General features: G+C 43.6%; 1 protein-coding gene across 2 annotated transcripts in view; it reads left to right on the forward strand.

The window, feature by feature from the left end:
* myripb (myosin VIIA and Rab interacting protein b) overlaps positions 1-12,769 on the forward strand; it is a 269,944-nt gene that overhangs the window by 11,701 nt on the left and 245,474 nt on the right. For both annotated transcript variants that reach the window (XM_082183983.1, XM_082183985.1), the window contains exon 2: positions 2,217-2,398. In XM_082183983.1, coding sequence (XP_082040109.1) covers positions 2,289-2,398 — 110 coding nt within the window. In that variant the 5' untranslated portion in view covers positions 2,217-2,288. The remainder of the gene's footprint in view (positions 1-2,216; positions 2,399-12,769) is intronic.

Consider the following 12,769-nt stretch of genomic DNA (forward strand, 5'->3'; position numbering starts at 1 on the left):
TAGACTTCAACGTAGAAAAGTTCGTACCGCTTTCTCCTTTCCACAGGCTTGCTCGCTCTCCCGTGGCGTCTGTCATTGCTATGCAACCATGAACAGAGGCGCGCAGAGAAAACGAGCGCGCCGCGTCGCTTCTATTATGAGCGCGCTTGCCGCGCGCCCACATTTGAAATATTTGCATGTGAACGGCCCCTTATGGCAACGTGACATTAGCCTAATCAAAATATTTCCATTTGTGGCTCTTTCATCCTTTCTTGTCAACAAGTGGATTCAGAGCCATCGCATTAGCAGTGCCGCCGGTCGCCATGTTTCAGTGTTTTTAAGTGAATGTCGTGATATTACTGATCATGTGAAGATTTTTGCAGCGGCGCTGAAAATCCAGCGGCGGCGCTGCGCCGCTGCTTAATACATTGTAGGGGAAACACTGCTTCTGTCCTCCCTGATTCATCTGATGACCTGAGGAAGCAGCGCTACCGGGGGAATGGCATATAGAGTAAGGCTGGGCCATTTGTGGGCCAGCGCATCTTTGTCTTTTGAGAAAAATATTGGGCAGTGAGACTTGTCTTCTGAGGCGAAGAGGTTGACCTCTGCCCTCCCGAACATACTCCAGATCATGTGAACCATCTGGGGATGGATTGTCCATTCTTCTGAGGTCCATTCTTCTGCCCCTTGGTTCAGTCTGCCCAGCACGTGCACTGCTCTCAGCGAGCACGGGTTGAGTTGCCCTGACCCTGAAAGATGCAGCAAGCTGCTGAATTGTCAGAGCGCGCTCCAGCGTGAGCCTGGCCCGCATTTGGGCCGAATCGAGAACTGTTCCCAGGAGGGCTCATCAGATTCTCTTTGGATAGAAATATGCTTTATGAGTGTCACCTGATCACAGGGTAGAAGAGTCATTTTCAGCTGCCGAGCAGTCAGTGCTGTACTCAGCTGATGTGCTGTCAGCGCTGTGCTCGCTCTTGCAGTGCGAGCAGCACTGGGGAATCCCCATGCTGCAGGTAGAGTGAGACACGGGGAAATGGACCAGCGTGAGCTCACTTAGTCTTGTTCACTCAGCCCTGCGACTCCATTGTTTCTTAGTCTCATGCTTGAGAGAAAGAGAACAATGGAGAACGAGGGGAAGAGCTGTTTTCTTTAGAGAAAGTGGTCCGTGAAAGCAGCGAGGCGAGACTCTTGGTCTCGCAGTAAGAGCGACCGTCTTTGATGAATGTGGCTTGGGGTGGGCATGGCCCCGGCAAGCAGCACGCTCAGAGGGAATCCCCTCACTGCAGGCGTGCCGCACAAGTCGTGAAAAGTGAAGCCAAGTGTCTCGATCGATTGGTTGGTCCCAGTATAGGTCATAATCCCCACCCTTTCCATGTAGTCTAATGGAACAAACTAAACAATCAAATTACACTTCAAACATTTTTTTTACAAAGATGTTTTCTGTCCTTTTAGGTAGTTTTTATCATGCTGATGTAAGTTTAAGTGTTCGTTTTTTTTTTTTAAATAAGTTTGGTCTTAGTTATTTGATGCTATAAAAACAGGAATGTGACATCATGATTGACAGTTGTGATTGACAGCTTCTCTAAAGGAAGTGGCTGAGGCACCAACAAACTTTTTTTAGGGATTTTCAGGTGGAGATTGGAGCTTCAGCTTTAATTTCTACACTTCCATGCTACCCCTGCTTGTCAGCTTGCTTGCAGGGTGTCGCTAAATCATCTTTCTCCGCTGCGAAGCTCGTTCGATGGCGAGAAAGCTTCTTCTGTCTAGTCTCAGAGTCCAGCGAGGAGAAGATCTTCATAGCTGAAGGAGAATTATTCTGAGATCCTACGGCGAAATGCCCACTTCTATAGATGGGTAGATATATAGCTATATAGATAGCGCCATAGGTTTGTGCAGTTCTGCTGCACAGCCATTGGCTTGTGCAAGTTCACTGCATGATTCAGTAAGGTCCCAATGCGTCTAGCGACGCAATACAAGCGGACCGTATTTTTCTTTGTTTGTGGTGTTTTTTAAATGTGCGGTTTAAAAGAGATTATATGAAACAGTTGAAATCACAAAAATAGACTTTGTAATCAGGATTTCTGTCCACCCAAAAGTAACAAACACTGATTATTCCACAGATGTAACTGAGAAAACAAATGCTTTTAAATATTTGATGCCACTTATCTACTGTATAGAAAACTTTGACCTATAGAACACAGAATGACTTTAATTTCTCTTTTATTCCTCACCTCCAGGCTTTAGCTTGAAAGTATTTAAGGACAACCATTTGTGGTTCCAGCGTCTTGACCCTTGACTCTGAAGCAGTGATGGGACGTAAACTGGACCTGTCCGGTCTGAGCAATGATGAAGCAGAGCATGTGCTCAGAGTGGTTCAGAGGGACATGCAACTCCGTAAGAAGGAAGAGGAGAGACTCAGGTAACAGTAATGTGAGACACATCAGTCAAGATTTTATTTCTTTCGCTTTTAGTTTTCAAGTTTTAGAACTTGCAGTTTTTAAGTGTGTATCTGATTGTGAGATTGTGTTTGTGTGTTTGTTTGCATTGGCTGATGAGGAAAAATAAGACAATCAGTGAAGTTGCTCTGATGACATTCATTTCCTATTGTTGCCATCTATAAGCCTCCTTTAGTGAGAATGTTGTCATAATTTGCTCTAATGCTAATTCAAAGAGAGTGCCTCAATATGTGCTGTGCCAGGTTTGAGGTCTTGTGGCCAATAATGATGTGATGAGTTGAATTAAGTGCAAATGTTAAATTTAAGAGCTACAATAGGGGCATGATTTTCAGCAAATAGCAGCTTAAATTTTGCTTTGTTTCTCAAACAAAACTTTAGAAGACTTGATATTGCGCACAAAATCGTATGGACCACTATGACGGTACTTTTTTATGGTTCTCTTTGTCTTCAACAGATACAGTATACACCTTTGTTGAATAGAAAAGAGCAACCTGAACATTTTGCCAGTTATATAAGTCAAGTTTTTATATACAACAAAAGTTTATGTAGCGCCCCCTAGTGCTAACCAATACCAGAACAGGGCAACTAACATCTACCTAGGTCCGGGGTGTGGTCTGCCTTGAGCGACTCACAAAATAGTTATTATTGAGTTGAACAGTCGACAGTTTTATTGCCTCAGGGAACACAATGATGAACACAGTACTGTAATGTACCAAGAATGAAAATAAAATAAACAAAAATAGAGCTCTTTCAATAATAAAAGAAAAGAAATTGTCCGTGTGAGCTGACACTTCAGCTCAGTGCTCGTTTAAGTTGAGGAGTATGAAATTGAGTTTAGAGTTCAGTTCCTGGTCCTTTTGTGTGTGTGTATAAAGTCCACTACTACTACCCGGGTAGAGTTAATAGCGTAAGTGTATTCTTATCTGTATCCTGTCTGAACAAAACTAGTCCGACGTCCTCGGTGGCTGGTCCCACGGCTGGCCACACCGTTCTCATGACCATCCACCGTCACTCTGGGCTGGGCTCGCCATCTTTGATTCGTCTATTTCTCTTGTAGTAGTCAAAATAACAAAAAATTTCTCCATTTCAAACATGAGATCTCATTAACTTATTTCTTCCAATTATTGCATCTTACAGCGTTTGACCAATGTCTAAAGACATAGCTACCTTGCTTACTGTAAAATGAATTACCACATGTAATGGCAACTGGTATTTTAGCACTAAATACATATCATGAACTTCTACATATCAACAATTTTTACTTAACATTGACAAATTAATTATTTATCATCACGTTTAAATGTAACATCCTTTTTCCTTAGCTGCTTTTAAGGTAACACACATCTTAATATTGACGCTTTTCAACATGAATTGAATTAAATTATCAGTGTTAACACATTTAACATGTACATTGTAATAAACCAAATCAAACACTGCAGTTGGCTACAGATCATTAGTGTGTCATTAGTATTTAACTCCATTAACTGAATGTTTTAATACCAAAAAAATTAACGTATTGCACTTTAGTTTCAAACACTTCCACCAAGCTATAAATCCTCCTTAATACAATACAAACTATTAGCTTGGCACTTAGCAATTAATGATTAACGGTTAGCGATTAGCTAGCGATCTTTTGAGAGCATAAATACAATGATACAATATGCACCAAAGTACACTGAAACATTAGACAACAGTCTTATAACCCCGGTTTTTTTTTTTTAGGTTAAGTATCTGAACTTTACAGTGGTTTTTCTGCTCACTGTGGTTAACAACAGGCTAGCAAAATAAATGTTTAAACTCACCAGAGTTTCAAACAGCAACAACCCGACCGAGGCTGCTCCTCTCGTGCTCACAGTTGATGTTCTACTAATGAAGGAGCTTATCAGTGTAGATACGTGTATATAATCAAAGTTTCACACTATTATGTTGCGTTACATACTAGGGATGCACGATGATATCGGCACAATATCGGTATCGGCCGATAAAAGCTTTAAATGACCATCATCGGCATTGGCCGATATGAATATTTCTCCCGATGAGCCTTGCCGATAGGGTAGCGTGTTTCCTATGTGCACGTGACGACCGTGAATGTAGCATGATCGCCAGCAACTTAAACTTCCAACATGTGGAGGCATTTCGAGCATGGGCGTCAGTTTGGTTTGAAATGTGCTGGGGACAGAGACGCATTCGCAAGTGCATTTTCAGAAGTGCTGGGTACAATGACGCAGTATTTTTTTTCTCTTTCGTGCAGGTCATATTTTGAAAGACGATGTCCTGTAGCTTACTAATGTAAGCTCTCCAAGCTACTATGCTCTCCACAGAGCATAACATATTCATTTTATTTTATTTTTCGTGTTCGCATTTATGAGGAAAAACAGTGACCGGACGTGAGCGCTCTGAAAGCGGCACTAAAAGAGACTGCTTTAAAACTTTCACAGAGACCTCAAACAGAAAGCACAAAGCCTTTCTAAGTGAATTTAGTTTTGTATTAATTGTATCTTAATTTTAATCAATGTTTCATCAACCAATTGCCTGGATTTAATAAATAATAAGTAAAGCAGTTAATAAATAATGGATATCACGACACGGAGGCGCCCGCGATTGAACTGGAGTTAGTCTCATAAATGAAACGAAACTCAGCATAGCCTACTTGCCTCACAGACCTGAGAAATATATCTATTATCTACAGAACACTTGAAATCATATTTTTAAACAGAACAATTCAAAACGAAAAAAAACGATGTAATCCGAAATGTGCATTTCTCTCTGGCGCGTTCACTACTGCGAAGATCGTGAATCATCGTCAACTTCATCTTTGCAGCCGACACAGAAAACACTTGTTTATTAATAAACAATTAAAATGTCTCCTTGCTATATTTGACAAATTCATAATCATTACTTTTGCGGTTCTTTGTGACAGCTTTTAGTTGCTTTATTGGCAGCGCCACCCTTAGGCTATGTTACATGAACGCGTCACCACTGCATCAGCACCGAAAACAGGGAAGCATTTGGTAGACCTGTTCAAGTAGAAGATGTAGCCTATATTTTTTATTTGAAAATTTATTTTTATTTATTTTACTCCTAAGGACTGAAGTTTGAAATCTGAACTTAAAAATAAAATGTGGCACTGGCATATCATTTATTCTCCAAGTGAAATAATTTACTTATTTTTCAGGGGTGAATGTCTGTCTACATTTGTAAAATTATACATTTATGGTAGAATCAAATGTTGTTTTGTTTGTCTTGTGTATTGCCTTATCTACAACACATGAGTGTAATACGGTAAAGGTACAGGAGAGAGACTTGGATTTCTCTTCAGTAAAATTAAAGTGTAAATATATCAGGGGGAAAATGTGTATATATATCGGTATCGGCATCGGACAAAATTAGTTTGAAAATATCGGCATATCGAATATCGGCCAAAATGCAATATCGTGCATCCCTATTACATACCAGCAATTGTTCACAGCTTACACGCGGTTTCAGGACGTTTCAGGAAGAGATCTACCAAGACATGAAAACTGCGCGTAGCACTCTCTACCAATCCTGATACAGTCTGTTTATGACACTCTAGTGTATTGCGCTCTCTGGTGGGACAACATAGAACTACACCTCTAAACAACATATATGGTTTTAGTAGCCCTATGTTACATATGGGTTACATTTATAAAAAAAAATATTAAAATAATAAAAAAAAAATCTTAATGAGCATAATGAAAATAAGATGATAGTGAGTAAATATAGTGATAGTTTAAGTTTGTGGGTAAACTATCCCGTTAATACCAATTTGGAAACCCATATATTTCCATACGATTCGTTTTCGCTATCTGTCTTTATCTCTTTTATTGGTGTTGCTGGTCTTTTCTTTTCTTTTTTTTCTTTTGTCTTATTGATGCATTCAGAAATTGTAGTGCGCACTGCAGAGAATATCTTAACACAGGGCAGTAACTTTGATGTATGATATTTATTTTCTAAAGCTGTGGAATGGAAAATTATTGCTATTACATTTCCTAGGTGGAATGCACACGTGGATGTGGATTGTTCTTACGGCCAAAATATGGTTCTACTTATCCATCAGTTATCCACTTCAGTTTGGCAGTTGGTTGCAGGGTTAGATTGTTGGAGGGCAGAGGTTATGGATCTTGAGATTTTATCATTTTGAACATTGTCAGACTTGACTCACTTTGGTCTTGATCTTTTGGCTTCTTGTTTTGATGAGTCAACAGCATGACATAGACCACTTAAGGGCCTCACTGTCTGTGGAAAAGGATATGTTCTCTTACGAGAGTACTCTCGTGTTGCGTAAGCTAGCTTACGCTACGGGAAAAACCCTTTTCTCGAGAATACTGAAGCCAAAAAATTATCCTTAATTTTGCATTAGTTTAAAACGCATTGCTGCATAAGCAGACCTAGGCAGAGCGACTCGCGCACCTATTGGTTGCTCAGCAGCAACTGCTGCAACCTATCCAGAGCCTGCTCGTGACGAAGCACCAATGAGGGCGCGGGCGCCCGTGCGCGTCACGTCCCGCCAGAATGGGCGTGGCTACAGGCTATAAAAGCAGGCCCGTGGGGTTGTTCTCTGATTTTTCAACTCTTCAGCGAAGTGGACACTCACCTCGCTGTTTCTCCGGAGAAGCTGCCCCGTCGAAGAGCCTTCAGCGGGACGAGCTTCAAGCCGGCCATCTCGCCGCTTCCTCTGCCGTTCCTGCTGCGCTATCCGGCGCCGATATCCTTTCTATTTCCGCGTGTTACGTTACACACGCTTGCAAAAGAGCGAGGCGTTGTTTCAAATGCCTCTTTTCAAGAAATGCGGCTCCTGCCGAGCCGATCTCAGCGACGGGGACCACCACATCCTGTGCGTTTCCTGCCTGGGACACACACACGTGGACCACGCGCTTTCCCTGGGCGGCTGCCCGGAATGTGAAGCGATGTCTATGGCGACCCTGCGGGCTCGCCTAGCATCTTTCAGCGTGGATCCCGCCCCTTCCGCTTCTCTCTTCTGGGCCGCGCCGTAAAAAGCGCCGTTCACAGAGAACGCCGGAGGCATCTGCCGTGAGCGCTTGCATGCCGGATCTCTCCCCGTGTGCATCGCTCTCTGCATCCCCCACCTCTATCACGGCCGGCCAGCCGCCCGCTGTGCATATCGAGTCGGGGGGAGATGACGCAGAAGGGGACAGCTGCTCTATTCTGGCTTCTGACTGCGAAGGATGGTCGGGCTCCATTCCGGACCCTGCCCCTTCTCTTCAGGAATCGAGCGGTGTGCGGTCTACGTTCGACGCCGAGCTTCTTCGCCTGCTTACGAAGGCCGTGATGGACCTCGGCCTCGATTGGTCGCTTCCTGACGAGCCTGCACCCAGCAGGCTGGACGGTTGCTTTCTGCCAGGCCGCCGCTCGACGCCTCACACGAGGCCTGCCCCCTTTCTTCCGGAGCTCCACGAGGAGCTCACTAAGAGCTGGAAGGCGCCATTTTCTGCCAGGCTGCGCTCTACTGTCTCTTCGACGCTCTCTCTAGTAGACGGTGTGAAAGACAAAGGCTATCTCTGCATTCCTCCGGTCGAGGAACCGGTAGCCACGCACCTCTGCCCGCCTTCCGCCGGATGGCAGTCTCATCCTTCACTGCCTTCCAAAGCCTGCAGGACTACTTCGGCTTTGATCGGTCGCGCCTACACCGTCGCCGGTCAAGCCGCGTCTGCACTTCACACGATGGCCGTGCTTCAGGTGTATCAGGCCGACCTTCTCCGTAAAATGGACGAGGCGGACCCGAACCCTGAGAATTTTTCTGACCTCAGGAGCGCGACCGACTTAGCGCTACGAGCCACCAAGTCCGCTGCTCAGGCCATCGGGAGGAATATGGCGTCTCTCACTGTCACCGAGAGACAACTGATGCAACTGACGAGCACGGCCCCGTGGCCGATTCCGGTGAGGAAAGATCTCCTCTCCCAGGCCAGGGGCGCGATCTGGCACCCGCGCCCCGACTTATGGGCCCTGCATGCATGGGCCATCAACGGGTACCCGCTGACCTCCCAGCGGCAGTGTTGAACACAATTACTCAGGCTAGAGCACCCTCTACGATAAGGCTCTACGCCTCTAAATGGTCAGTGTTTTCCGGCTGGTGCTCGGCCCGAAACTTAGACCCACAGCGCTGTAGCGTTACAGAGGTTCTCTCCTTTCTGCAAGAGCTTTTGGACGAGGGCAGGTCCCCCTCCACGCTCAAAGTGTATGTGGCGGCCATTGCTGCGTTTACAAAACCCTTGCATGGCCGGTTACTGGGTAGAGATGACTTCATTGTTAGGTTCCTAAGAGGAGCTAGGAGGTTAAATCTTCCTCAGTCCCCTCTGGTTCCAGCCTGGGACCTCTCCTTGGTCCTGGATGCCATGAAGGGCGAACCCTTCGAACCCCTTCAGTCCGTGGATTTGCGGTATCTTTCCCTGAAGACCGCTTTCCTCATGGCTCTCGCTTCAGTTAAGCGAGTGGGTGACCTTCACGCGCTCTCTGTGAGTGCTTCGTGCTTGGAGTTTGGGCCTAATGACTCTAAAGTCATCCTTAAACCGAGGCACGGTTATGTCCCCAAAGTGCTTTCCACTCCATTCAGATCACAGATCATTTCACTGTCAGCTCTTCCGAGATCTGAGGGTGAGGACGATGTGAATTTTCTCTGCCCTGTCAGGGCGCTGAGAATATATGTCGAACGGTTGATGCTTTCAGGCAGTCAGAGCAGCTCTTCGTTTCGTTTGGTGGCCGCACTAAGGGCTTAGCCACATCGAAACAGAGCCTGTCCAGATGGATAGTTGACGCTATCGCTATGGCTTATAGGTCTAAGAACCTTCATTGCCCTCTGGGCGTCAGAGCGCACTCCACCAGAGGCATGGCCTCGTCGTGGGCGTGGTCTCGCGGAGTTTCACTCCATGATATTTGTATGTCGGCGGGCTGGGCCTCTCCGTCTACATTTATCAGGTTTTATAACCTGGAGGTGCCTGCCCTACAGGCTAAACTGTTGTCAGTCTAACATACTAGCTCTGTTCGCTCTCGCTGCAGATCGACACAGACTGTGTGTGGTTTGTGTTATACACAGGCTCCAGATCGACAGACCAGGTCTTCCTGTCTGTGATCGATTTTCACCTGTCCTTCGGGTTCAGGTGGCTGACAGGCAGTGTTATCACTCTTAGTTCACCCCACGGATGTACCTGGCTGTTCTACTGTATTAAGCACCCATTCCCACACTCTGGAATGGTTATCACTCCCTGGGCCCACCCCTCGTCGGCCCAGATATTACCACTTACGTTTGTCCCCGGGCACATGCCCTTGGGAACGTGCATGTGGACCTTCTCTAGCATGCACAGCGTTTTACATTGGGTTCCCGTAGCGTAAGCTAGCTTACGCAACACGAGAGTACTCTCGTAAGAGAACGCTCTCGGTTACTAACGTAACCTCGGTTCTCTCTAGATGAGGGAACGAGTGTTGCGTAACCCTGCCGTGCTTGTGCTACTTCTGGTTCGCTTCAGATTGAAAAACCAGAGAACAACCCCACGGGCCTGCTTTTATAGCCTGTAGCCACGCCCATTCTGGCGGGACGTGACGCGCACGGGCGCCCGCGCCCTCATTGGTGCTTCGTCACGAGCAGGCCCTGGATAGGTTGCAGCAGTTGCTGCTGAGCAACCAATAGGCGCGCGAGTCGCTCTGCCTAGGTCTGCTTATGCAGCAATGCGTTTTAACCCTCTGGGGACCAAGCTGTTTTTGGGGCCCTTGAGATGTTCTGACATGCTCTGACATTTGTGCTTTTTTCAGTTATTTATAAACATGTTAATGGCAAAGGTGTAAATTCACTCTATATAGCACAAACAGGCCTACCATAATATGCGAGCAACATGTATGTAGATGTTTGTATTTTTAAGAGAATAATGTTTATGCGTGGTTATTTAAAAAAATAAAAATGAAAGTTGCTGAAATAAGACCACAAAACTCATACAAAATATGTGCCCACAAGACTTTTGACTAATGGATGTTGTCCCTTTCAGTTCTAGCTTCAAAATTATGTGAAAATAGTCTTGCTTTATCGTTCACAAAAAAAAAATACATTGATTTAAATGGTGTAAAACAGGTTTTGCTTGGAAAGCCAATATGCGAGGGGGAGGAGTAGTTTACACCTTAGTCCCACCCACTCTGCATAATGACTCTGCATAATTAGCCATTCATTCAGGTGTGACACTGACTGAGCCACAATGGAAGGACAAAATATATATTTTGAAGAAGACTTATATTGACCATTTAAGATTTTGCTTACATCTATCTTGTAAATATGTTTTGCTATTTTATTAAAAAGGTTACAATTACAACAATAATTACAATTTCAGCAATATTTCTGCAAAAAAGTACTCTTTCTTTGTAAAAAAAAAAAAAAAAAGATTATAGGCCTACATTTTATCATATGTATTCATTAGTTTGAATATAGCCAACATTGGAACATCTTAGTCTATGACTTTATTTTTGACAAAATAGTATTTTATATATATGAGCAGAAAAGCTTATTTGATGTGACAGTATATTCTACAGTAAAAACTGTACCCAAATCTAGTCAACAAAATGTTGTCTTTCATACTTCGCCTGACTGTAACGCAGTAACTGTAACTGTAAAAGCAGTTTATTCTTTCACACACAGACGCGCGATTCATATTTAGGCTAAACACTCTTTACAAATATGTACCCTTCATTCATCTCACAGAAAACGCGATTCATATTATAGAAACGCGATTCATCTTTTTGTTTACATAAGCCTACAACGTTATTCCATAACGTTATTCCACATTAACACTTGAGAAAGGATAACTTAGCCTACCTCACTCCTCAGCGGGATCTGCTCCTCATATCAGCACGGAAAATTTTCTCCATAAGGTAGGCTATATTATGCCTCTTTGTTTACAGCTGATGTGGGGGCGTTTCACAGACTGAAATGGTTCTCAGAATTTGCGTTTGAATAGCACGCGCTCTCCGGGGCGTGGTCAAATTACTTTTGAATGGCTCGTAATGAGCTCGACTGGAGTCGCTCTCTTTTTATACAGATTACAGAAGCTGATAATATTTGTTTTTTATATAAATTACTTCATTTAAAAGCTGCGATCTCAAGCTTTATGCCCGTGGGTCTGTTTGCCTGTTTGACTGAATTTTCGCGGAGTTATAGATAATTTTCGAACGCGTTTCAAATGGGAGTTTACTGACAGAGAGAAGGCAGAAATAGCATCATGTTAGTTTTTCTTTATTTGTCAAAAAGCAAAACACTTTATTTGTATTGTGAGTATACAGAAAAAAAATAGAAACTGAACAGGATCGATTGATGTATTACACGAAAATGAAAGATCAAAATTAACAGAGCATTTTGTGTTTATTTTTCATTGCTAAAAAAAAAAACTAGCAAAACGCGCGGGCGCGTTTTTGGTCCCCAGAGGGTTAAACTAATGCAAAATTAAGGATAATTTTTTGGCTTCAGTATTCTCGAGAAAAGGGTTTTTCCCGTAGCGTAAGCTAGCTTACGCAACACTCGTTCCCTCATCTAGAGAGAACCGAGGTTACGTTAGTAACCGAGAGCGTTTTCATGTCCAGCGTATTTTCTGAGTGCTTCTCAACTGGGTTGTGTATTTGTATCATGTTTTTTTAGTCACATTTGATTGTCTTTTGAGTTTTAGATAATATTTCATCATGAAATACTTAATTTGAATGTATCTTTCGTTCATTTGACTAGAGCATCCAGTTCATCTTAGTTCAAGCTGACTTGTGAAGAAGTAATACTTTTGTGTGTGTGTGTGTGTGTGTGTGTCTGATTATTCTCATATGTATAGGATGCATTTTGTTGAGTTGGTTACTTTAATTATCAATAATTACCTCTCTCTGGCATAAGCTGGCATGTATAGATCCACCTGTGAAAATGATGACTGAAATTACTTACTGGTGGACTTTTTCTGGGATAAATTACACTGGATTACCAAGAGTATTTTATTTTTGTCTAAAGAAGAAGGTGGACAGGGACTGATAAACTTGTAAAGCAGAACAGCAGCTTTCTGTTTACAGTTTATACTACGGCTTCTTTCGGGGTCAAGCGACTTTGGTTGGAGAGTGGCTGCATGTGCTATTTTACGGAGTCTGGGAGGCCTACAGATGAATAAGTCTCTCTTTTTGCTAGACCCCCTAAAACTGGATGCCTCCAAAATGCAATTTTTTTTTAATCAAAATCTTTTTAAAGTATGGAGTCTTTTTTTAATCAACAAAGGACACCGTGTACGAAATCAATCTTCTGGTTGTTAAACGAACCCATAATACATGGAGCTCGTTTGGATATTTCTGCT

The sequence above is a fragment of the Leuciscus leuciscus genome, assembly GCF_965113295.1.
Source record: "Leuciscus leuciscus genome assembly, chromosome: 11".
NCBI classification, from domain to species: domain Eukaryota; kingdom Metazoa; phylum Chordata; class Actinopteri; order Cypriniformes; family Leuciscidae; genus Leuciscus; species Leuciscus leuciscus.